Here is a 25,175-nt window from a genome sequence, read left to right on the forward strand (position 1 = left end):
CTTGTCCTTCCAGGTGGTAGAAGTCACGCTGTCACAGGAACCTTGGTGAGTTGCTGCAGTGCATCTTGTTGAAAGTACACAATCGTGATACACTTCAAGAGGACATAGGATAGTGGAATGCGCGGTCCTTTGGCAGGTGAAATTTAATAAAGAGAAGTGTGAAGTGGTACATTTTGATCGGAAGGAGGTCAGGCAATTTAAAGCTTACAGTTCTAAAGTGGGTGTAGGAACAGAGAGACCTGGGTGTGTATGTGCTCAAATTGTTGAAGGTGGTCAAAAATACACAGGATCCCAGCCTTTATAAACAGGATAGAGGCAAGGGAGCTGTGCAGAATCTTTATAAAACACTGGTATTGTGCCAGTTTTGGACATTACCCTTCAGGATGTGGAAGCTTTAAAAGGGGTGCTGGAAAGAAATATGAAAATGGTTCCAGGGATAAGGGACTTCAGTTACATGGATTGGAGAAGCTAGGGTCGTTTTCTTTAAAGGTTGAGAGGAGGTTTGATAGAAGTGGTCAAAATCGTGAGATGTTTGGAGAGGGTATTTAGAGAGAAACTGTACATGTTAGCATAAGGGTTGAGAACCAGAGGGATGAAAATCAGTTGACTTTGATAAAAAGTGGTTGGCAAAAGAAACAACGGTGACATGAGGTAAAACTTTTTTACGCAACAAGTGGTTAGGGTCTGGAATGAATTGCCTGAGTGTGTGGAAGAGGCAGATTGAATTGTGGCTTTCAAAAGGAATTGGATAATTATCTGAAAAAAAAACGACGGGGAAAAGGCAGGTGAGCAGCACCAGCTGAGTTACTCTTGCAGAGAGTGGACATGGACACTACGGGCCAATTGGGCCTCCTGTGCGGTGAATTTTCAGTGTATTTTTTCCCCACAGGCAGACTCCTGGTATGCTTTGTGGAGCTGCACTTAAGAAGGGCCAACACCTCCCTGCCGTTCAACCTGAGGCGGCTCCCGGCGCGCTCCCCGCCGTTCACCCTGAGGGAACTCTCGGCGCGCTCCCCGCCGTTCACCCTGAGGCAACTCCCGGCGCGCTCCCCGCCGTTCACCCTGAGGCAACTCCCGGCGCGCTCCCCGCAGCGCCGGCTGCCGTCACTCTCAGCACCGGATCCTTTTGAAAAAGAAGTCAGCAACGTCAGGCCAGAACGGCCTCGCCGATTGGTGAGTCTGTCAGGCAGTGAAGACGGGAGTTGGTGATTGGAGGAGGCGTCCGGTTGTCAGTCGGTGTCTCGGAGGCTCTGTCAGCTTCCTCGGTCTCCCATTGTCTGAGGCCGCATCGCGAGCCCAAACCGTTTAAATATAAAAATTAACGGCTCGCTTGCCTTCAGATTTTTAACGCTGCGTTTTTTAAACATTTTTCACGATGCTTCTCCATTTTATTCTGAAGAGGCGGTAGTGGCAGAGTGATTTCAATACGGGTATTTTGTTTACGTATTTGTAGATCTCGGCCTCGGCTGGAAGTCGACGACGACCCAGAGGAAGAATAAAGCGGAGCTGCCTTCTCTCCGTCTCCTCGGTCGCACCACTACTGCTCAAGAGTGCCGATCCAGCCCCTGGGGGGCAGGGGCGGGTGGTGTAAAGCAGCAGGGGCTCACCAAGGAGGAGAGCCGGCGCAAGCAAGACAAACGGGAGGCCGTTCCGGTGCAGGAGGAGCCGCCATCCTGCTCCTCACGGTTTATAAATACTCGCCTTTCAGTCGGAGCTTCAGGGATCTGTGGAGAGCGAGAGAATAGGGTGGAATCCATGTGACGGCCAGAGATCGGAGCAGCCGACTGTTTGGAGGAGCCGGTAGCCCCCGGAGAGCGAGATTATTCAAAACCCATTTAAAGCACAACTGCCAGACACCGAGTCAGAGCCAGCAGCCCGCCGAGGGGACCGGAACCTTCGCAAAGATGTCCAAGGGAGACGGAGAGTCTGGAGGTTTGACCTGGGTGGTAAGTGTCCTATGGGAGAAAAGGCATGTAACGGGGTGGGGGTCGTGAGAAGGAACGGATGTGTGTGGGAGAAACCGCCTTGGCGATCTCCCCACCCACAAGATCCACCACTGCCAAAGCTCGGGCTGCACTTCAGGCCGGCCAGAGCTCTCTGCAACATCTGGGATGGATGAAGGCAGGAGCCGATTCCAAGCCCTATGTCAATTTAACAACCCAGTTGTTGTTTTCTCTATTTAACATTTAAAATAAAATCATAAATGGATAAAGTTTCTATGCAGAGTTCGTGATTTTAATGTGTCACAAGTATCTTTTATCATTTTGAGGTCCACGTTGTCTCCATCCTTGTCCCATCCCTGGTCGCAGTTGAGTTTTTGCAAGAGTGGAGGAAACTGATTTTCTTCATGTTAATGAGAGCTTTCAAACGACAGGAGGAAGAAGTGGCTGAGTAAAGATCAAGCTGCTTTGATGGTTCAAGATTTGCTTTTTTATTTATTTAACTTTAGTAAATGTAATTAATGTTAACTTTTGTTTTGGAAATGTTTAAAGTTGTGCTCTTTTCTGATACATTATTTTCTTTAGGTCAGTCCTCTCTACATTCCTATTTAGGCAATGTACATCTTGAATTGTGCTGTACATGAGATACGGTGTTCCTACTTTCTCCACAACTCTTTGGATTTCTCAATTTTTGGTTGGTTACTTCACTTTAATGATCGTGGATGATCATGCTTTTAATTTTCATATACTCACTGAATTGATGAAACAGTAGTGATAGCTAACCTTTATTTGGTGATGGAATTAGAAATGTTTCTTATTCAGCAGAAGAGTAGCTATTGAACCAACGATTGCAAGTCTATGGATAAGAGATAATATGTTGTTACCATTGGAAGTGTTGTAAACCGAATTGAGGATTGTGTTAAACTTCAAAAAGACATAGGCTGGTAGAATGGGTGGGCAACTGGCAGATGAAATTTAATGCAGAGCAATGCGAAGTGATTCATTTTGGTAGGAAGAATGGGGAGAAGCAATATAAGCTAAAGGATATGCATCTAAAGGGAGTGCAGGAGCAGAGAGACCTGAGGATATATGTACACAAATCATTGAAGATGGCAGAGCAGGTTGAGAGGGTGATTTATTAAACATATGGGATTCCTGGCTTTATAAATTGGAGCATAGAGCACTAAAGTAAGGAAGTTATGCAAATATTCGTAAAACACTGGTTCTGCCTCAACTGGAGTATTGCATCCAGTTCTAGGCACTTCACATTAGGAAGGATGTGAAGCCATAAGAGAGGGTGCAGAAAGATTCACGAGAATGGTTTCAGGGATGAGGGACTTCAGTTACATGGATAGATTGGAGAAGCTGTGGCTGTTCTCCTTGGAGAGGAGAAGGTTGAGAAGAAATTTGATAGTGGTGTTTAAAATCATGAAGGGGCAGAGTAGACAGGGAGAAATTGTTCCCGTTTTTGGAAGGATCAAGAACCAGAGGACACCAATTTAAGGTGATTGGCAAAAGAAGTAATAGTGGCATGAGGAAAAGCTTTTCTTACACAGTGAGTGGTTAAGATCTGGAATGCAATATCTGAGAGTGTGGTGGAGGGAGATTCAATTGTGACTTTCAAAGGAGAATTGAATCATTATCTGAAGAGAGAAAATTTTCAGGGCTATGAGGAAAAGGCAAGGGGAGTGGCACTAGGTGAGTTGCTAAGGCAGAGAGCCAGCACAGACACGCCGAGGTGAATGATCTCCTTCTCTGCTGTAACCATCCTGGTTATCAGGTTTTAGACAATTCTGAATGCTTAGTTAATTTCAGTTGCATGTTGCCACCCATGAAGGTGCAACTAGTAACAAATCTGACTTAAGTAAGACATAGGGCAAGAAAAGGAGAGAAATCTTGTATTATGGAACCACTTCAAGTAGAAATGGCACTAATGGGCAAATGCCTTTGACAGAATGAACTTTTGTACTTTTTATGTTTCAGTTTTGTGCACCTGCATTGCTTAAAAGTTCTGAATGCTGACTTTCATTTTTGACCGTTTATAGGTACAGTAAAATATAGTAGTTTATGGTACTGCCTTAGCTACTGGAAAATAGTGAGCTCAGATTTCAACATAGCAAGTGCAAAATTGAATTGAATAAATCTGGTCATTTGAACAAAATTGATCACGAAACAGCTAAAGTGTTGCCAACTGGTTCACTAACGTCTTCAGGGAATTTACTTCACCTATTCAGTTAGGTCTGTATGTGACTAGTCTATAGTATGTTAAAAGCAAAAAACTGCAGATGCTGGAAATCCAAAACAAAAATAAAAATAAAAATACTTGGTAAAACTCAGCAGGTCTGACAGCATCTGTGGAGAGGAACACAGTTAACATTTCGAGTCCGTATGACTCTCGTGTTTGCTTTAATGTCATCTGAAATGACAGGACATCCAGTTTAGAAACTGCTGATGGACCTTTGCTTAGAAGAATGGAAAATAAATGTGCTCTTGCCAGTGTTGTTCACATTCCATAAACAAAATAATTCTGGACTACGGATCTTTCCTGTTGGTTGTATAGGTTGACAGTGTGAAAAGAGAGTTTTTACCTGTTTCTGTAAAAATAAATTCTATCTCTGGAGGAAAAGGTAATAAGTTTCTCCTTGAAGTAGTTCTGTCCTACAATGTTTATATTACGTATTGCTGCGGAAGTGAGTGCTGCTGTTCACAGCAATTCAAAGGCATCAATTGGGTACAGATCAATCAACCTCCAGGCTGTTGAGGGAGGCAAGGGAAGAGATATCAGGGGCTCTGGCAGAATTTTCAAATCCTCTCTGGCCACAGGTGAGGTGCCAGAGGAGTGGAGGACTGCTAATGTTGTCCCATTATTAAAAAAGGGAGGGGGGGGAATAGGCCAGGAAATTACAGGCCAGTCAGTCTACCCTTGGTGGTAGGGAAGTTATTAGAGAGAATTCTGAGGGAGAGAATATATCTGCACTTGGAGAGACATGGATTAATCAGGGATAGTCGGCATTGATTTGTTAAAGGAAGGTCGTGTTTGACAAATTTGATCGAATTTATTGAGGAAGTAACCAGGATTGTTGATGAGGGTAATGCATTTGATGTGGTCTACATGGACTTTAGCAAGGCTTTTGATAAGGCCCCTCATGGCAGACTGGTCAAGAAAATAAGAGCCCATGGGATCGAAGGCAAAGTGGCACGTTGGATCCAAAATTGGCTGAGAGGCAGAAAGCAGAAGGAGATAGTAGAGGGATGTTTCTGCGACTGGAAGTTTGTTTCCAGTGGGGTTCCACAGGGCTCAGTGCTGGGGCCCTTGCTGTTTGTGGTGTACATAAATAATTTGGACTTAAATGTAGGGGGTATGGTCAAGAAGTTCGCGGATGACACGAAAATTGGTAGGGTGGTAAATAGTGAGGGGGATAGCTGTACTACAGGAGGATAACAATGGATTGGTCAGGTGGGCAGAGCAGTGGCAAATGGAATTGAACCCAGAAAAGTGTGAGGTAATGCACTTGAGGGGGGCTAACAAGGCAAGGGATTACACTATGAATGGTAGGACCCTGGAAAGTACTGAGGATCAAGGGGGTCCCTTGGTATGCATATCTACAAATCCTTGAAGGTAGCAGGGCAGGTAGATAGGTGGTTAAGAAGGCATATGGGATACTTGCCTTTATTAGCCGAGGCATAGAATACAAGAGCAGGGAGGTTATGCTGGAATTGTATAAAATGCTGGTTCGGCCACAACTGGAGTATTATGTGCAGTTCTGATTACCACATTATCAGAAGGATGTGATTGCTTTGGAGAGGGTGCAGAGGATATTTACCAGGATGCTGACTGGGCTGGAGGGTCTGAGCTATGAGGAAAGATTGGATAGGTTTGGACTGTTTTCCTTGGAGCATCAAAGGTTGAGAGGGGACCTGGTAGAGCTGTATAAGATTATGAGGGGCATAGATAGCATGGATAGGAAGGCACTTTGTCCATTAGTAGAGGGGTCAATAATCACGGGACCTAGATTTAAGGTAAGAGGCAGAAGGCTAAGAGGGGAGTTGAGAAATCTTTTCGCCTAGAGGGTAGTGGGCTGCCTGAAAGGGTGGTTGAGTCAGAAACTCTCGTAACATTTAAGAAGTATTTAGATATTCACTTGTGTTGCCATAGCCTCCAGGGCCATGGGGCAAGTGCTGAAAAATGGGATTAGTGTAGTCAGATCTTTGTTGACCGACGCGGTCACGATGGGCCAAATGACCTCCTTCTGTGCTGTAAACATCTATGAACCTATGATTCAATTGATGGAGGTACATGTTCAACAAGTAAGGAAACCTAATGGGACAGTCGAGGAAAATTGTACACATTTAATGATAGCTCTCCACAGTTTCTGAATCTCTGGCATTTAATTCATTCAGTAATTGCTTTCATGGTATAAAATATATATTATATTTGGTGTTAAATTAACTGTACAAAAATTAGTTACAGCTGAGATAAAATCCCAACCAGTGCAACACTTGAAGGCCAATCTCCAGAACACTGTAATATGCTGTGTGATTCCCCACATGGTGAGTTTCTAGTTAAACAGTTGGCAAGTGGATGGAAGGCAGTTCCACAGGAAGAGAAAGATAAAACTGTGAGCGTTTCATTTGTTTTGTGGTAGTTGGGATAGCCCTGCCTCCTAATTGCATTCTCATGTTGTGTTCCAGAAAGCCTGGTGGTCAAGCATTGAACTGGGGCCAACCTTTACACACTTTCATTCGCTTATATTTGCTATGAGCTATGCATTATAAATATGCATTAACCCAACCACCACAGTTTCAGGCTGTTCCTATTTATAGAAGCACAAATGAATCCCGGCCTGCCACCTGCAGACAATTAATATACAATTAACAGATTCTCCACTCTCTAAATAAAAATTAGAGTTCATATGTACATTCAAAAATTCACAGCAAATTAACTCAAGTACCTCCTTATTCTGTACAAGGTATTACTTTGCAAGATGTCCCTCCTCTTAGGAACCCTTAACAATTTCTCCATATGTGCATTTCTTTCTGTAAAAGAATGTTGACAGTTGATAACTTGCATCCACCCATTTGATATTCCTTTTTCTCCAACATTTGTTTCAAGCTAGCAAAGTCAATCCGTAACCTTTTCTCACTTACATCTGTTGTAGTGTGTACGTTATCCCACAATGAACAATTCCATTTAAAGCATATAATATCTTCAGGATGCCCATTTTACAAAATCTCACTAAAAATATTTGATGAAATAGAATCCCATATCTGCTGCCTCCATAAGAACCCATTGTTTCAGCAGTCAGAGTGCTTTTAACAACCCTTGTTTTTACTTTTTAGCTCCCCAAACATTTCCTGTTTAACCTATCAGGAATATTATGAAATCAGCTGTACTAGAATACTCATCAGGAAGATTAGCATTGAAACATCGCTAAAAATGACTAGATTCACGTTCCTTGGCTTAACTGAGGATGGGAACATAAGCATTCATTTCTCTGGATTTAATTTTTAAATCTTTTATTTGTCCTTAAAATATATAATATTTTATGGTATTTTATTGTAGTAAGGAACTCCAATACATTAAAATGAGCATCTGGTCTAGTCTGTGTGCATAACTAGTTCAGCTGACCAATCAAGCTTCTCAGTTGCTCTGTCTCTAGATATAACATCATCTTTATGTGATGATCTAGTACGATTAACTGGGATGGGAGTAACACTCTCTAAATAGGATTGATTTTAAGTTACCTAGACCTACTTTGCTTAATACCTAAACCAATACATCTAAAAGCCCCACAAGTCTGACTGCCAATTTTAAATTCTAACCGAATCACATTCTGCAGTTCCATCCCTTAAATAATTTAACTTGCATCATGAAGATGCCTGAAAGTTTTCCTTTATGATGTCAATAAGGCATTTGAGGATATGCTTTTGGTTGAACACAACCTATTTTCAGCAAAACAGACCTCAAGGAAAAATACCATACCCTGGAAGGATCATTTAAACCATTGACACCTTTGTTTAGCTTCCATAGTTTCCCTTCTGGATCTGTTGCCTCTTTGGGTAGTTTCAGAATAATCTCTCTATGAAAAGTATCACTCTACAGAGATGCGGCTTTTATGTCGATTGACTGCACTCCCATGAATATGTGGCCAAAGAGCGAAAAAGGTTTTTAAATTACTTTTCCAGCTGTGGGAGAATCTGCTGTAACGCTTGTATCAACCAATCATTTTTCAAAACCCCTAGCAACTATCCTCACTTTAACCTTAAGTTCAACCTGCAAGGTCTTTTTCAGTACAAACCCATCCATGTGACAAGACTGGTTGCCCCTTATCTGATGCCTCAGAATAAACTCCAAACTCTCTACAACTATTTAACTCCCTTTGTTTTGCCTGTCATTGGTTTATCCTCAAGTTTATTGACAACTACCAAAACTTCTTCATGATCATGAAGATGTCTGCTTCTGGTTCTTTTCCAAGGCTGTTTTATGACCTTTATTTCATTATCATGGCTATCCAAGCCACGGCCTCTACTTGCACTTTTACGTCTGTCAGGACTCCACTGTGAGATCTCCCTCTTGCACTTCGTCAGGCATCTTTGGTATGGATTGTTTTCTGCTGCAAGAGTAATTTCTTATTCTCCATACTTTCACTCCATTCTGCCAGTCCAGAGACCTCAATTCTTGGCCATCATCTTGAACATTCAACCAATATTTAAACCTACCAGTAGCTTTTCCTGCACATCCCACAGTTGTCACATCCCTCCATTGCCAGAACTCTTTGGAATATATGTCACCTGAGTACCCACTATGGGCAATTGGCCTTTGGATGTGATACTCCTGTCATGTGTGTCAATATCACATTGCTACAACCCAGCCCTTGTTCTATTGCATTCTGTTCTTTAGGACCCTCATCACAAAATACAACCATTTGAGGCAAGCCCGTCTTCCTGTGTGCAAAGCATTCAAATGTGCAGAAGAAAATTGTAGTACAAATTGGTGCAAGAGGACTATTGCACTGAATTGAAGACAATTTGAGATTTCACCCAGAGACTAATTGATGGGGACTATATCCACCAACCATCTGGAGTGAATTTTTTGCAGGAACCTTCCATGTCAGGATGGTTGTCAATTTGCAGTCTGGTTGTTCAGCTAAAGTTGTATGCAACATTTCATTGATCACCAAATGAATCCTTTCACAAAGTCCATTGCTGAAAGGGTTTCCAGCTGTGGTATTCATGACCATGATGTTCATATTTTCATACTGTTGCTGGTGTCCCAATTTCAGTCCCTATCCATGCCTCAAGATTTTTGTCTATAATAACCCTTTTTGATCTATAATGATGTACAGTAAGGCTAAATCTGGTCACCTGTTCTTTAAAATGTAGGATGAAAATATTACTGTCTTTGTCCCATACTTTTAGACCTATGACAACTACCTTGATAATGCCCCTTTTTTAAAAATGCATTCAAGGGATGTGAGTGTCGCTGGTTAGGATAGCATTTATTACCCTAATTCAAAGGGCATTTAAGAGTCAACCACGTTGCTGTGGGACTGGAGTCAAATGTAGGCCAGACCAGATAAGGAGAGCAGATTTCCTTTCCTAAAGGACATTAGTGAACCAGATGGGTTTTTAACAATAGTTGACAATGGTCATCATTAAATTTTTGATTCCAGATTTTTTATTGAATTCAAATTCAACCATCTGCCATGGCGGGATTCAAACCCAGGTTCCCAGAGGGTTACCCTGGGTCTCTGGATTACTAATCCAGCGACAGTGCCACTATGCCATCGCCTCCCCTGTGCCAATGAAAGGCTTACAATAGGATGTGGTGGCATCCGCTGATACTCTATAGAGATTTCATCCTTCTCACTAATCTCTTCTATTAGCCTTGTATACTCTCCATCAATAGCAGGATTTTTAACCTTTCACAAGTAGGGTGAGCAAATTGTCTGTAATTTTAAGACAATTTGCATTTTTTCTGTCATTCTTATCACCTGATGCCATGAACACTCTGATGAGAAACGTCATATTTAGTTGAGGGGATACAATAATGTTCTAACTTGGTAAACTGTGGATCAACAGACTTTCCAAAAATAATTGCCATATCATGCTCCATATCAAGTTTCATTTGTGCCTTTTTTTAAAGACTCAACAACGTAGGTACCTCATTAGAGGTACCTTGTTAGCGACTACATCATTACTTGTAAAATGGCTAACTCTAGCTACTTTACATCGAATTACAATCTCCCCTGAGTAATCTCAAGTTGTTGTCATCGCCATTCCTAAAGGGAGTAGAACTTTTGCGATTCTTAACCTTGTGTTGATCCTCACTCAGTGAATCAAGAAAGTCTGTTGATCCACAGTTTACCAAGTTAGAACATTATTGTATCCCCAAAGCAAAATATGACATTTCTCATCAGACTGTTAATGGCATCAGGTGATAAGAATGACAGAAAAAATGCAAATTGTCTTAAAGTTACAGACAATTTGCTCACCCCACTTGTGAAAGGTTAAAAATCCTGCTATTGATGGAGAGTATACAAGGCTAATAGAAGAGATTAGTGAGAAGGATGAAATCTCTATAGAGCATCAGAGGATTCTGCCACATCCCATTGTAAGCCTTCCATTGGTACAGGGGAGGTGACGGGGCAGTGGTATTGTCGCTGGACTAGTAATCCAGAGACCCAGGGTAATCCTGTCCCACATATAATTGAAATGCAAGCACTATCTAGTACTGTACAGTTAGAGTCCACGACTAACACATTCATCACAGGACTAAAACTCCTCATAACCATTATAACTTGTTGAATTCATTATCTTCAGCTTCAGAATTTGCCTTGTCTTGTGTAATTTTGAGGATCCTGCCTCTTTGCTTTGGGCGGTTCACCGCTTAATACTTTGAGTCACACCTAAAGCACCTATTGACTGTTCCTTGGGCATTCCTGGGATTCATTTGCCTGTTATTGTTCCAATTTTGTCTTCTGCTGTAATAGCCAGATCTTTTAAACACACTTTCATTCTCATTCTTTCCGTCTTTAATCCTTCTGATGTATCCAGTATCTGGATTATTCCAAAATCTGGCTATCATTGAGCCTTCAATTCTTTTTGTTACTGTGGAATGTCTCATTTGACCCATGAGGGTTGAGGGAAATAACTGTCTCCCCAAGTATCTTTTTAAGATAACAGACATCTTCACTGGGAACTCGAACATGAGTTAGAACCATGAGTCTATCCATATGACACACTTTAGCTCAAACCAGTAATTCCAAATTGAATTTTATCAACCTTTTATACAATCTGTTAAAGTCTTTGGTGACTGTTTTCTGAAATCAACCAAATTCTGACTGTGCCTCTGGCATTTAACATATCATTTTGCTTGTAGATTTCAACCAGAAACTCTAACAGAAGGTTCAAACCTCATCGCTACCCAATTGATGGGCATCTTTCTTACAAAATACTTTACTTATGATCCTCTTGTAGGATGCGCCAGTGCCAGATCTTGTTTTCTTTAGTAGGTTTGTAACCTTTGTCCACACGTCAACTTCATTCTTCCACCGGTAATATGGTCACACTGAGAACATTGGAGGATAATCATATCCCGACAATTTACACTTGATTTCTGCCATTTTCCACAATGGCCAATAGGATTTTAGTTTTATGTCTGAAAATATTTTTTTCTTAGTTTCCAACCTTCACCTTTAGGCGACCATTCCCTCCTACCATGTTATATTCCAAAAAGCCTGGTGGGGAATGATAGAAATAGGAACAATGTTTACACACTTTCATAGCTTTTTATATACAGAAATACATATTACAGACATACACACCCTTAGCCAACCACCATGTTTTAAGTCTGTTTCTATGTACAGCAGCACAAGTGAATCCCCTGTTGATGGCCACCACCTGCATGCAATTATATACACTTAACATCCCATGCCACCTTTTTGCAAGTGAACAAGAAAAAAGGAAGCAATATTACTGCATTCCAGCCTCATTCCACAGCTGAGTTGGTATGCTTGAGGCCCAAAAGCATATAGTGTAGGACGAATACTAAGCCATTGAGAGGGGGAACAGGAAGGAGCCCTGGTCTGAAACACAGATAATGAGATATTCCACAACAGGGCTCTTTTATAATTACCTTATCCCTGGCTATTTGTCGAAAAATAACTGATCATTGTAACTTTTGATCAATGTTGAAGCTTGATTTCAGTGGAAAAGCAGGGAGGATTTTGGAAGCAGAAACTATCCCAAGACTCATTGAAGATGCTGTCGTGATCAGGAAGGCACCCGCCTTGACTCATTCTTTTCAGTTTTGTTTTAAATCCTCATCATTTTTTCATATTGCAATAGCCTTGATTACATATATTCATTACAAAATTATTAATTCAGAATATGATCAAAAAATTACATGAGAAATTACATGAGCCTGAAAAAAGCTTTAATCCAATTTTTTTGTTGCACATTTCTTCACCACTTCCCCAATAAGTGCGCTTAAGGACGGTGTATTCAGACATTTGTGCCTCAGTTTCTTGCTCATCTTTGTTGTTGAGTGGGGAAAGGCAGGACTTAAACTTTTCATTTTGCACTGATGAGTTGTATAATGATGGAACGTGGAGGATTTTCTACTATATTCACTTAATTGCACAGTATGCTTCCTGAGCATTTCTTAAAATGGAAGGAAAATCGAGGGGAGTTTTCTCCTGTTTGAAATACTTTCTCTTCATGTTCAAGATACTCAGTTGACATCTATTCAAAGAAAATTTAAGTCATTTAAGAAAAGGTCTTCACCCCCAACAAAAACTCCACTGTTTCCCTATGTCCAGAAGCCCAGAGGTGCTCCATTAATTGCAACTGGGGGTTAGGACCAACCATAGGAGCAGTCTGGTGCTGCTTGGCCTTACTAAAACAAGCCAGTGCAGAGTATTTTGAAGACTTGGTGTATTTTTCCTTGGTAGAAAACTTGGCAATAAATATTGCCATCAATGTTTCAAATAATATTCAGGTCTGGCAAATTTCTGAATAGCTAATTTCTGATATGGCTAAATATGAAACAAACATAATTTTGTCATTTGAATGTGGCAACAACCCTATACAAGCAATGTTCTTATTTTATAAACGGCTTCGCCTGCTTACTGAATTCTTTCACGGGTTGTGTAATCTGGAATTGTGTGGACTTGATACATACCATGACCACATCTACATCACCACCACCGCCACCACCTCCCTTGACCCCGCTGCTGTCTCTACATTGGAGGTTTGCCCAACATCCAATTCTGAATGAGCAAACGTTTCCTCCAACTAAATACTGGGAAGGCAGAACCCATTATCTTAGGTCCTCAGCACAAATTCTGCTCCGTAGCCACTGACTCCACCCACTCCCTGGCAACTGTCTGACGCTGAACCAGACTGTTAGCTACCTTGAAGCGATATTTGTCCCTAGAATGAGCTTCAAACCACACCTCCACATTATCACTACGACCATCTATTTTACATCCATAACATTGCCCAACTTGCCCTGCCTCAGCTCCTCCGTTGCTGGAACTCTCATGTCTTTATTATCTCTTGACTATTCAAGAGCACTTCTGGCATTTAACAGATCACCTATTTTCTTCCCTCAGTAAAGTTGAGGTTACCCAAAATCCTGCAGCCCATGTTCTAACTCACATCAAATACTGTTCACTTATGCTCACTTATCTACATTGTTTAACTGGGAGCTAATGCCTCTGTTATAAAAATCACCACCCTTGTTTTCAAATTCTTTCTTCGCCTCACCCTTCCCTATCTCTAATCTTCTTCAGCCCCACAGCCCTCTGAACTATCTGCACTCCTCTAACTCTGGCCGTATAAGCGTCCCCACTTAATTGCTCCACCATTGGAGATGGGGCCTTCAGTTGCTTGAGCCCTGAGCTCTGGAATTCCCTTCTTAAAATTCTACCTTTTTTTCCTCCTTTTATGATGCTCTCTAAAGCTCATCTCTCTGACCAAATTTTTGGTCATCTAATATCTCGTTATTTTATTTTATACTGCAAGGTGACTTGGGGTATCTTACTGCATTAAAAACACTATAAAAATACAAGTTGTTGTCATTGAGATTTGAACTAAATCAGTTATTTGCTGAATGGGGTTGCTGGAGCATGGATTGGATACTAGTTATTCCAGTATAACTTCTTCCACTCTTGGCTGGGTTCTCGGCCACTGAAATTGTTTTAGAATTATCTGGCATCATTTTATTAAAATATTTAAAATAATGCAAAAGTAAAAGAGCATGTTCTGCTTCAAGCCCAAAGTATCCTTTTTAAAACCCCCTTCCATTTTGAGAGCTATTCCATATGGGATGTTGAAATTTAAATTATGGTTCTATAGTCATAAATCCAAGAGGTTATTTTTATGCAGTAAATGACCATTAGTTTTTCCCCTAGATTTTATTTTTCCAAAGTATTCTTGTTTTTCTTCATTGTTCAGGGTTTCATTGAAAATCTATGGCACAGAAAGAGGCTATTTGGCCCATTGTGTCTGTGTCAGCCACAGCAGAACTATCTAACTCTTGGTTTGTAGCCCTCTAGGTTAAGTGCTTCAAGTGCATTTCCGAGATTCTGCCATTGAATTCTAGACCCTCAGCACCCACTGGATGAAAAATTTCTCAATTACCCTCTATTCTTCTGCCAACTACTTTAAATCTAGGGCCAAGATAAAAGCAAAATACTGTGGATGTTGGAAACCTGAAATAAAAACACTAAATGCTGGAAAAACTCAGCATGTGTGGGAGAGAAACAGAGTTAATGTTTCAAGTCCATATGATTTCTTCAGTGAAGAGTCATATGGACTCAACGTTGACTCTGTTTCTCTCTCCGTAGTTGCTGCCAGACCTGCTGAGTTTTTCCCGCATTTTCTTTTTATTTAAAATCTAGGGCTCTTGGTTATTGAAATAAAAACAGAAAATGCTGGAAAAATCCAGCGGGTCTGGCAGCATCTGTGGAAAGAGAAACAGAGTTAACGTTTAGAGTCCGTATGACTCTTCTTCAGAGCTAAAGAGAAGTAGAAATGTGATAGAATTTATACTGATTAAGAAGGGTAGAGCAGGTGAAGCTTGATAGAAAGCCAGCGATAGGTGGAGGCTAAAGAGAGATTGACAAAGATGTCATGGACACAAGACAAAGGCAGTGTTAATGGTAGTGGTAAGGTCTAAAGGAGGTGCTGATAGTGGCCTAAAGGTAAGAAAGCAGAATGTGTGAATAGCAGAACAAGGGTCACCACTGTGTGAAAGAACAACATGGAAAAAGTAATGGCTGGCCCTTTAGGTGATGGGGAGGGGGCAGTGGGCGGGGAAAAAAGGATAAGAAAGGGGGTAAAACAATGAATAAATGAAAAGTAAAAATAAGTAAATAAAAAATTAAAATAAATTTTAAAAGGGGGTGAAGATAGAAAGAGTGGTCTGAAGTTGTTGAACTAAGTGTTAAGTCCAGAAGGTTCTAAAGTGCCTAATTGGAAGATGAGGTGTTCCTCCAGTTTGGGTTGGGCTTTACTGGAACATTACAGCAGGCTAAGGACAGAGGGCATGAGAGCAGGATGGTGTTGAAATGGCAAACAGCAGGAAGGTCTGGACCATGCTTGCGGACAGACCAAAGGTGTTCTGCAAAGTGGTCACCCAGTCTGTGTTTGGTCTCCCCATGTAGAGGTCACCACATTGGGAGCAGCGAATGCAGTACACCAAATTGAAGGAAGTGCAAGTGAAGCACTGATTCACCTGAAAGGAGTGTTTGGGCCCTTGGACGGTGAGGCAGGAGGAGATAAAGGGGCAGGTTTTGCACCTTCTACAATTGCATGGGAAGGGGTTGAGGTGATGGGGGTGATGGAGGAGTGGACTAGGGTGACCTGGAGAGAACAGTCCCTATGGAATGCTGACAGGAGGGCAGTTTCAGGTGAAGCAGCACTTCACTTGCACCTCCTTCAATTTGGTATACTACTTTTGTTCCTCCCAATGCGGTCTGCTCTACATTGGGGAGACCTAACACAGACTAGGTGACCACTTTACAGAACACCTTCAGTCTGTCCACAAGCATGACCCAGATCTTCCTGTTGCTTGCCATTTCAACACACCATCCTGCTCTCATGCCCACATGTCCATCCTTAGCCTGCTGCAATGTTCCAGTGAAGCCCAACACAAACTGGAGGGTCAGTACCTCATCTTCCGATTAGGCACTTCACAGCCTTCCAGACTTAACATTGTCTGAAGTTGCTGAACTCAATGAACTCTCTCCTTTGTCTTCACCCCTTTTAAAAAATTTATTTTTATTTACTTTGTTTTATCCCCCTTTTTTTAACCCCTTCTATCCTTCCAGACCCCCTTCTTCACCATCCCTGGGTGACTGCATTGTGGTATATCCAGTCAAATAAAAGTTGGTCTGGGAGTTCCTGTAGTTGATTCTGGCCCTATGAAGCTTCAGCCACAACTAGAATCTTTAACATAGTAAAAGGTTCCAATGAACTTTGCAGGAGCATTATCAAACATTTGACATGAACTGCATAGGTACAGGGGTAGGCCATTCAGCTCTTCAAGCCTCTTCTATTCCATGTGATCGTGGCTGATCTGTGACATAATTCCATTTACCTGCCTTTGCCCCATATCCTTTAATACCTTTGGTTAACAGAGATCTATCAGTCTTGAATGTAAAATTACTATTTTAGCTAGACCAATTGCTATTGTGGAAGAGAGCTCCAAATTTCTGATGCCCTTTGTGTGGAGAAGTGCTTCCTAAGTTCCCTCCTGAAAGGCTGGCCCTAATATTTAGACCATAAGACATAGGAGCAGAAATTAGGCCAATCGGCCCATCGAGTCTGCTCCGGCATTCAATCATGGCTGATAAGTTTCTCAACCCCATTCTCACGGCTTCTCCCCGTAACCTTTGATCTCCTTACCAATCAAGAACCTATCTATCTCGGTCTTAAATACACTCAATGACCTGGCCTCCACAGCCTTCTGTGGCAATGAATTCCATAGATTCATCACTCTCTGGCTAAAGACATTTCTCCTCATCTCTGTTCTAAAAGGTCTTCCCTTTACTCTGAGGCTGTGCCCTCAGGTCCTAGTCTCTCCTACTAATGGAAACATCTTCCTCACATCCACTCTATCCAGGCCTTTCAGTATTCTGTAAGTTTCAATCAGATCCCCCCATATCCTTCTAAACTCCATCGAGGATAGACCCAGAGTCATCAAACATTCCTCATATGTTAAGCCTTTCATTGGGATCATTCTCGTGAACCTCCTCTGGACCCTCTCCAGGGCCAGCACATCCTTCCTGAGATACGGGGCCCAAAATTGCTCACAATATTCTAAATGTGGTCTGACCAGAGCCTTATAACGCCTCAGCAGCACATCCCTGCTTTTATATTCTAGTCCTCTTGAAATGAATGCCAACATTGCATTTGCCTTCCTAACTACTGACTCAACTTGCAAGTTAACCTTAAGAGAATCCTGGACTAGGACTCCCAAGTCCCTTTGCACTCCAGACTTTTGAATTCTCTCCCCATTTAGAAAATAGTCTATGCCTCTATTCTTCCCACCAAAGTGCATGACCTCACACTTCCCCACGTTGTATTCCATCTGCCACTTCTTTGCCCATTCTCCTAACCTGTCCAAATCCTTCTGCAGCCTCCCCGCCTCCTCAATACTACCCATCCCTCCACCTATCTTTGTATCATCTGCAAACTTAGCCAGGATGCCCTCAGTTCCTTCATCTAGATCATTAATGTATAAAGTGAAAAGTTGTGGTCCCAACACTGACCCCTGTGGAACTCCACTAGTCACCGGCCGCCATCCTGAGAAGGACCCCCTTATCCACACTCTCTGCCTCCTGCCAGACAGCCAATCTTCTATCCACGCTAATACCTTGCCTCTAACGCCATAGGCTCTTACCTTACTGAGCAGCCTCCTGTGCGGCACCTTGTCAAAGGCCTTCTGGAAGTCCAAGTAGATAACATCCATTGGCTCTCCTTTATCTAACCTACTCGTTACCTCCTCAAAGAATTCTAACAGATTTGTCAGGCATGACCTCCCCTTGATGAAACCATGCTGACTTTGCTGGATTTTACCATGCACTTCCAAGTATTCTAAAATCTCATCCTTAATAATGGACTCTAAAATCTTACCAACGACTGAGGTCAGGCTAATCGGTCTGTAATTTCCCGTCTTTTGCCTCACTCCCTTCTTAAACAGGGGGGTTACATTAGCGATTTTCCAGTCCTCTGGGACCCTCCCTGACTCCAGTGATTCCTGAAAGATCACCACTAACGCCTCCACTATCTCTTCAGCTATCTCCTTCAGAACTCTGGGGTGTAATCCATCTGGTCCAGGTGATTTATCCACCTTTAGACCTTTCAGTTTTCCTAGCACCTTCTCCTTGATATTGGCCACCATATTTTAGATGATGGTCCTCAACTTCCCAATCAATGGAAATAATTTTTCTATCTTTTTAAAAATTCATTCATAGGATATGGGTATCGCTTGCAGTACGATCATTTATTACCCAAATGTAATTGCCCTTGAGAAGGTGACTGTGAGCTCCAATCTTAGATTGCTGCAGTTCACATGGAACAGCAAGGGAGAAAGTTCCAGGATTTTGATCCAGCGTCATTGTTCAAGTTGTGATGGTGTGTGACTTGGAGGAGAACTTACAGATACTGGTGTTGCCATGCATCTACTCCCTTGTCTTTTTGGGTAATAAAGTTTGCAGGTTTGGGAAGTGCTGTTGATGAAGCCTTGGCCACTTATTGCAGGACATCTTGCAGGTGGTTTATGCTGCAAAAACAGTGTGCTGATGGTGGAGGAAGTGAATGTATAAGATATTGGGTGGAGTGATAATCAAGTGGTCACCTTTGTCCTTGTGCCACACAAGATCTTATTACACAATATAATTAGGGTTCATGGGATTTGGGGGCAATATATTAACAGGGATAAAGGATTGATTAAAAGACAGAAAACCGAGTACGAATAAATGAGTAAATTTCAGGTCAGCAGGTTGTATCTAGCAGAGTACCACAAGGGGATCAGTGCAGGCCTTGACTATTTACCATCCAAATCAATGACTTAGATGAGGGGACTGAGTGCAGTGTATCCACTATCTAAGCTGGTGGAAAAGTAAGCTGTGAGGAGGATATAAGGAAAGTGCCAAAGGGAATTGGCAGGTTGAGTGAGTTGGAAAGACTTTGGCAGATGGAATATAACATGGAGAATTGTGACACCATCCACCTTGGAAGGAAAAGTAGAAAAGTGGAATATTTTTAAATGCTGAAAGACTGAGAAATGTTGGTATTCAGAGAGTCTTGCGTTTTTTATACATGAATCACAGAAAGTTAACCTGCTAGTACAGCAAGCAATTTGGAAAGCAAATTGTATGTTATCCTTTATTATAGAAGGATTGGAGTATCAGAGTGAAGAACTCTTAAAAAAATTGTACAGGCATTGATAAGACCACATGAGGGCGGCGGGTGAATTCACCTTCAAACTCCCAAAAAGCTTGGGGAAAATTCAATCATGGGGGAGGCTAATGAGAGAAAAGTTGCTCCCTTTATATGTGGGAGTGACAGAATCTGTAAGGAGCTGCTTCTCCAATCAATGGCTGTTTCTCTCTTGCGCTTACGGCTGATAGGCTCAACTTGCTGAGCCCAGCAACAGTAAGTCTGAGCAGTGGCAGCGGGGAGTGACTCTAGGGAGAGAGACAAACAGGCAGATTTTGAGCGAATGTGAGAGATGGAGGGAGAGAGAGAGAGAGACAGACTCTTTGAGGGGATGAGAGAGAGACAGACTTCAAGGGGATGAGAGAGAGAGAGAGAGAGAGAGACAAAGAGACAAACTTTGAGAGGGCGCGAGAGATGGAGACAGACAGACAGACTCTGCGGGGTAAAAGAAAGAGAAAGAGACGGACTTTGTAGGGACGTGAGAGAGAGAGACAGAGAGAGGTAGGTACACAGACTCCGAGAGGGGGTGAGAGAAAGAGAGCAACTCAAAGGGGGTCAGATGACACAGACAGCTCTGAAGTGGAATGAGAGGGGGAGACTCAGGTGGGAGTGGGGGGTGTGTGTGTGTGTGTGTGCGCGAGAGGGGCCGACAGGGAGTGCTAGGGGGAGAGAGAGGGCGAGAGAGAGCCAGTCTGCGAGGAGGTGACAGGGAGTGCGAGAGGGAGGGAGAGCCAGTCTTTGAGGGGGCGACAGTGAGAGAGAAAGAGAGAGCCAGTCTGCGAGGGGGCGAGAGTGTGAGAGAGAGAGAGAACGAGAGATAGACTGCGAGCAGGAGTTGGGGGAGAGAGACAGACTCTGATGGGGTTTGTGTGAGGGACGGAGAGAGAGACAAACAGACAGACCCCGAGGTGATTCAAGACAGGTTGAGAATGAGGGGAGAGACAGAGAGAGCCTGCGAGGGGGTGACAGAGAGAGAAAGCGCCTCCGAGGGGGCGACAGAGAGAGACAGCCTGTGAGGGGATAACAGACAGAGAGAGAGGGAGCCTGCGAGGGAACGAGAGAGAGAGCCTGCGAGGGGGTGAGAGAGAGAGCCTGCGAGGGGGCGAGAGAGAGAGCCTGCGAGGGGGCGGGAGAGAGAGCCTGCGAGGGGGCGAGAGAGAGAGAGAGCCTGCGAGTGGACGAGAGAGAGAGAGAGCCTGCGAGTGGACGAGAGAGAGAGAGAGCCTGCGAGGGGGCGAGAGAGAGAGAGAGCCTGCGAGGGGGCGAGAGAGAGAGAGAGCCTGCGAGGGGGCGAGAGAGAGAGAGAGCCTGCGAGGGGGCGAGAGAGAGAGAGAGCCTGCGAGGGGGCGAGAGAGAGAGAGAGCCTGCGAGGGGGCGAGAGAGAGAGAGAGCCTGCGAGGGGGCGAGAGAGAGAGAGAGCCTGCGAGGGGGCGAGAGAGAGAGAGAGCCTGCGAGGGGGCGAGAGAGAGAGAGAGCCTGCGAGGGGGCGAGAGAGAGAGAGAGCCTGCGAGGGGGCGAGAGAGAGAGAGAGCCTGCGAGGGGGCGAGAGAGAGAGAGAGCCTGCGAGGGGGCGAGAGAGAGAGAGAGCCTGCGAGGGGGCGAGAGAGAGAGAGAGCCTGCGAGGGGGCGAGAGAGAGAGAGAGCCTGCGAGGGGGCGAGAGAGAGAGAGAGCCTGCGAGGGGGCGAGAGAGAGAGAGAGCCTGCGAGGGGGCGAGAGAGAGAGAGAGCCTGCGAGGGGGCGAGAGAGAGATAGATAGAGAACCTGCGAGGGGGCGAGAGAGAGATAGATAGAGAACCTGCGAGGGGGCGACAGAGAGATAGATAGAGAACCTGCGAGGGGGCGACAGAGAGATAGATAGAGAACCTGCGAGGGGGCGACAGAGAGAGAGAGAGCCTGCGAGGAGGCTGCAGAGAGCGAGAGAGGGAGAGAGAGAACCTGAGAGGGGGCGACAGAGAGAGAGCCTGCAAGGGAGCGAGAGAGAGATAGATAGAGAACCTGCGAGGGGGCGACAGAGAGAGAGAGAGCCTGCGAGGAAGCAAAAGAGAGAGAGCTTGCAAGGGAGCGAGAGAGATAGATAGAGAGCCTGCGAGAGGGCGACAGAGAGAGAGAGCCTGCGAGAGGGCGACAGAGAGAGAGAGCCTGCAAGGGGGCGGCAGATAGAGAGCGCAAGCCTGTGAGGGGCGACAGAGAGAGAGAGAGAGAGAGAGCCTGCGAGAGGGCGACAGAGCGACAGAGAGAGAGAGAGAGAGAGCCTGCAAGGGGGCGACAGAGAGAGAGAGAGAGAGCCTGCAAGGGGGCGACAGAGAGAGAGAGAGCCTGCGAGGGTGCGACAGGGAGAGAGAGAGCCTGTGAGGGTGTGACAGGGAGAGAGAAAGAGAGAGAGCCTGCGAGAGGGCGACAGAGCGACAGAGAGAGAAAGAGAGAGCCTGCAAGGGGGCGACAGAGAGAGAGAGAGCCTGCAAGGGGGCGGCAGAGAGAGAGAGAACAAGCCTGTGAGGGGCGAGAGAGAGAGCCTGCAAGAGGGCGACAGAGAGAGAGAGCCTGTGAGGGGGTGACGGAGAGAGAGAGAGAGAGAGAGAGCCTGCAAGGGGGCAACAGAGAGAGAGAGCCTGTGAGGGGGTGACGGAGAGAGAGAGGGGGAGAGCCTGTGAGGGAGCGACAGAGAGTGAGAGAGGGGCGGGGGGGGAGAGCCTGTGAGGGGGCAACAGAGAGAGAGAAAGAAAGAGCCTGCGAGGGGGCGGCAGAGAGAGAGAGAGAGAGAGCGCAAGCCTGTGAGGGGCGACAGAGAGAGAGAGAGCCTGCAAGGGGGCGACAGAGAGAGAGACAGAGCCTGCGAGGGGGCGACAGAGAGAGAGAGAGAGAGAGAGGGAGAGAGAGAGGGGGAGAGCCTGTGAGGAAGTGACAGAGAGAGAGAGAGGTTGGGGGGAGAGCCTGTGAGGGGGCAACAGAGAGAGAGAGCCTGTGAGGGGGTGACAGAGAGCGAGAGCCTCCAAGGTACAGTTTAAGTTTGTTATGAACAAAGAAATAGACAAGCTGCAAAAAAATGTTTTGGTTTGGGGGAGAGTGGATTTTGGTAAAATAAAGCAGGATCTGGCCAAGCTAGACTGGGAACAGCTACTTGTGGGGAAATCTACAGAGGAGCAGTGGGGGGCGTTCAAAAAGGAAATGGGGAGGGTACAGGCTCAACATGTTCCCTCTAGGGTGATAAGAAAGAGTAACAAGCCCATGGATGACTAGAGATATTCAGGTTACGATGAGAAGGAAAAGAGAGGCTTTTAGCAGGTACAAGGGAAGCAAATCAGCGGAGGCATTAGTGGAGTACAGAAAGTGCAGGGTGGAGCTTAAGAAAGCAATTAGGAGAGCAAAGAGGGAATGTGAGAAAGCTCTGGCTGGTAAAAGTAGGGAAAATCCCAAGATATTCTCTAAGTATATCAATGGGAAGAGTATAACCAGGGAAAGAGTAGGGCCCATAAGGGACCAAGGGGGCAATCTATGGGTGGAGCCAGAGGACATTGCTAGAGTGTTGAATGAATACTTCACATCCGTCTTCACCCAAGAAAATGAGGATGAAGGTATCGAACTCCGGGAGAGAGACTGTGAGGTTCTTAAGCAAATTGATATAGGGAGTGACAAGGTATTGGAGGTGTTGGCAGGCTAAAAAGTGGACAAATCTCCAGGTCCAGATGATTTGTGTCCCAGACTGCTGAGGGAGGCAAGGGAGGAGATTGCAGGGGCTCTGACCCAAATTTTTAATTCCTCTCTGGCCACAGGGGAGGTGCCAGAGGACTGGAGAACAGCTAATGTGGTTCTGCTATTTAAGAAGAGTTGTAGAGATAAGCCAGGGAACTACAGGCCAGTGAGTCTCACGTCAGTGGTAGGGAAACAATTGGAGAAAGTTCTGAAGGAGCGAATCTATCTCCACCTGGAGAGGCAAGGTTTGATCAGGGATAGTCAGCATGGCTTTGTCAGAGGGAGGTCATGCCTAACAAATTTGATTGAATTTTTTGAGGAGGTGACCAGGTGTGTAGATGAGGGTAGTGCAGTTATGTAGTTTATTTGGGTTTCAGCAAAACCTTTGACAAAGTCCCACATGGGAGGCCTATAAAGAAGGCAAATGCACATGGGATACAGGGTAATTTGATAAGGTGGATTCAAAATTGGCTTAGTTGTAGGAGACAGAGGGTGATGACAGAAGGATGCTTCAGTGATTGGAAGCCAGTGGCATCTGTGCTCGGTCCCCTATTATTTGTCACTTATATGAATGACATAGATGACTATGTGGGCGGTAGGATTAGTAAGTTTGTGGGTGACACAAAGATTGGCCGGGTGGTTAACAGTGAGGTTGAGTGTCTTGGGCTACGGGAAGATATAGACGGGATGGTCAAATGGGCAGGTAAGTGGCAGATGGAATTTAACCCTGAAAAGTGTGAGGTGACACACTTTGGAAGGAGTAATTTGACAAGGAAGTATTCAATGAACGGCATGACACTAGGAAGTTCTGAGTAACAAAGGGACCTTGGCGTGTGTGTCCATAGACCTCTGGAGACAGAGGGGCATGTTAGTGGGGTGGTGAAAATGGCATATGGGACACTTGCCTTTATCAATCGAGGCATAGATTACAAAAGTAGAGAGATCATGTTGGAGTTGTATGGAACCTTGGTGAGGTCACAGCTGGAGTACTGTGTGCAGTTCTGGTCACCACATTATAGGAAGGATGTGATTGCACTGGAGGGGGTACAGAGGGGATTCACCAGGATGTTGCTTGGGATGAAACATTTAAGTTATGAAGAGAGGTTGGATAGACTTGGGTTGTTTTCGCTGGAGCAGAGAAGACTGAGGGGCGTCCTGATTGAGACCAAACACTTTAGAAACACATTTCTCAAGAAAAAAACGAGAGAAATGATCCCTAATGTACAAGATTATGAGGGGCATGGACAGGGTGGATAGGGAGCAGCTGTTTCCCTTCATCAGGGAAGGGTCAGTCACAAGGGGGCATAAGTTCAAGGTGAGGGGCAGGAGGTTTAGGGGGGATGTGAGGAAAAAAGTTTTTACCCAGAGGGTGGTGACGGTCTGGAATGCACTGCCTGGGAGGGTGGAGGAGGTGGGTTGCCTCACATCCTTTAAAAAGTACCTGGATCAGCACTTGGCACATCATGACATTCAAGGCTATGGGCCAAGTGCTGGTTAATGGGATTAGGTAGGTAGGTCAGATGTTTCTCACGTGTCGGTACAGACTTGATGGGCCGAAGGGCCTCTTCTGCACTGTGTGATTCTGTGAGGGGGCGACAGAGAGAGAGAGTCTGTGAGGGGGGAGACAGAGAAAGAGTGAGAGAGAGAGAGAGCCTGCGAGGGGGCGAGAGAGAGAGGGTGAGCGAGTCTCGTCGGGGCGAGCAAGAGTCCGAGGGAGACAGTCCCTGACGGAGCGAGAGATTGAGAGAGCGTGTGAGCCAGTCTCTGATGGCGGGCGAGGGAACGAAGGAGACAGTCTCTGAGAGGGTGGACGTGGGGTCGAGGTGTGTGTGTGTGTATGTGTCTAGCTCATTCCCAGTCTCCCAATTCTCATTTAGCCTCACCCCCACACACCAAGACACACTCTCACCCATCCTCACAGTGGGTGAGGGTGACTAACTGTGTAGCCTGAGACTTGGAGTGAGCCAGACACACAAACTCTTATTCTTGCACTTGAATGGGAGCTAAATATCCAAGGATATACACCTTATCGAAAAGATAGGCAGATTGGCAGAGGGGGTGGGTTGCATTGTTAGTAAGAAATGAACTTA

At 44.7% G+C, this 25,175-nt stretch overlaps 1 protein-coding gene across 2 annotated transcripts in view; it reads left to right on the plus strand.

The window, feature by feature from the left end:
* The first annotated feature begins 1,175 nt into the window (after positions 1 to 1,175).
* The window catches only part of LOC144678944 (DNA topoisomerase 2-beta-like), a 245,225-nt gene continuing 221,225 nt past the window's right edge, over positions 1,176 to 25,175 (plus strand). The window contains exon 1 of one of the 2 annotated variants that reach the window (XM_078539057.1): positions 1,176 to 1,946. In XM_078539057.1, coding sequence (XP_078395183.1) covers positions 1,905 to 1,946 — 42 coding nt within the window. In that variant the 5' untranslated portion in view covers positions 1,176 to 1,904. The remainder of the gene's footprint in view (positions 1,947 to 25,175) is intronic. The other variant, XM_078539056.1, reaches the window with a different exon arrangement.

The sequence above is a fragment of the Cetorhinus maximus genome, chromosome 3 (genome assembly GCF_964194155.1).
Source record: "Cetorhinus maximus chromosome 3, sCetMax3.hap1.1, whole genome shotgun sequence".
NCBI classification, from domain to species: Eukaryota; Metazoa; Chordata; class Chondrichthyes; order Lamniformes; family Cetorhinidae; genus Cetorhinus; species Cetorhinus maximus.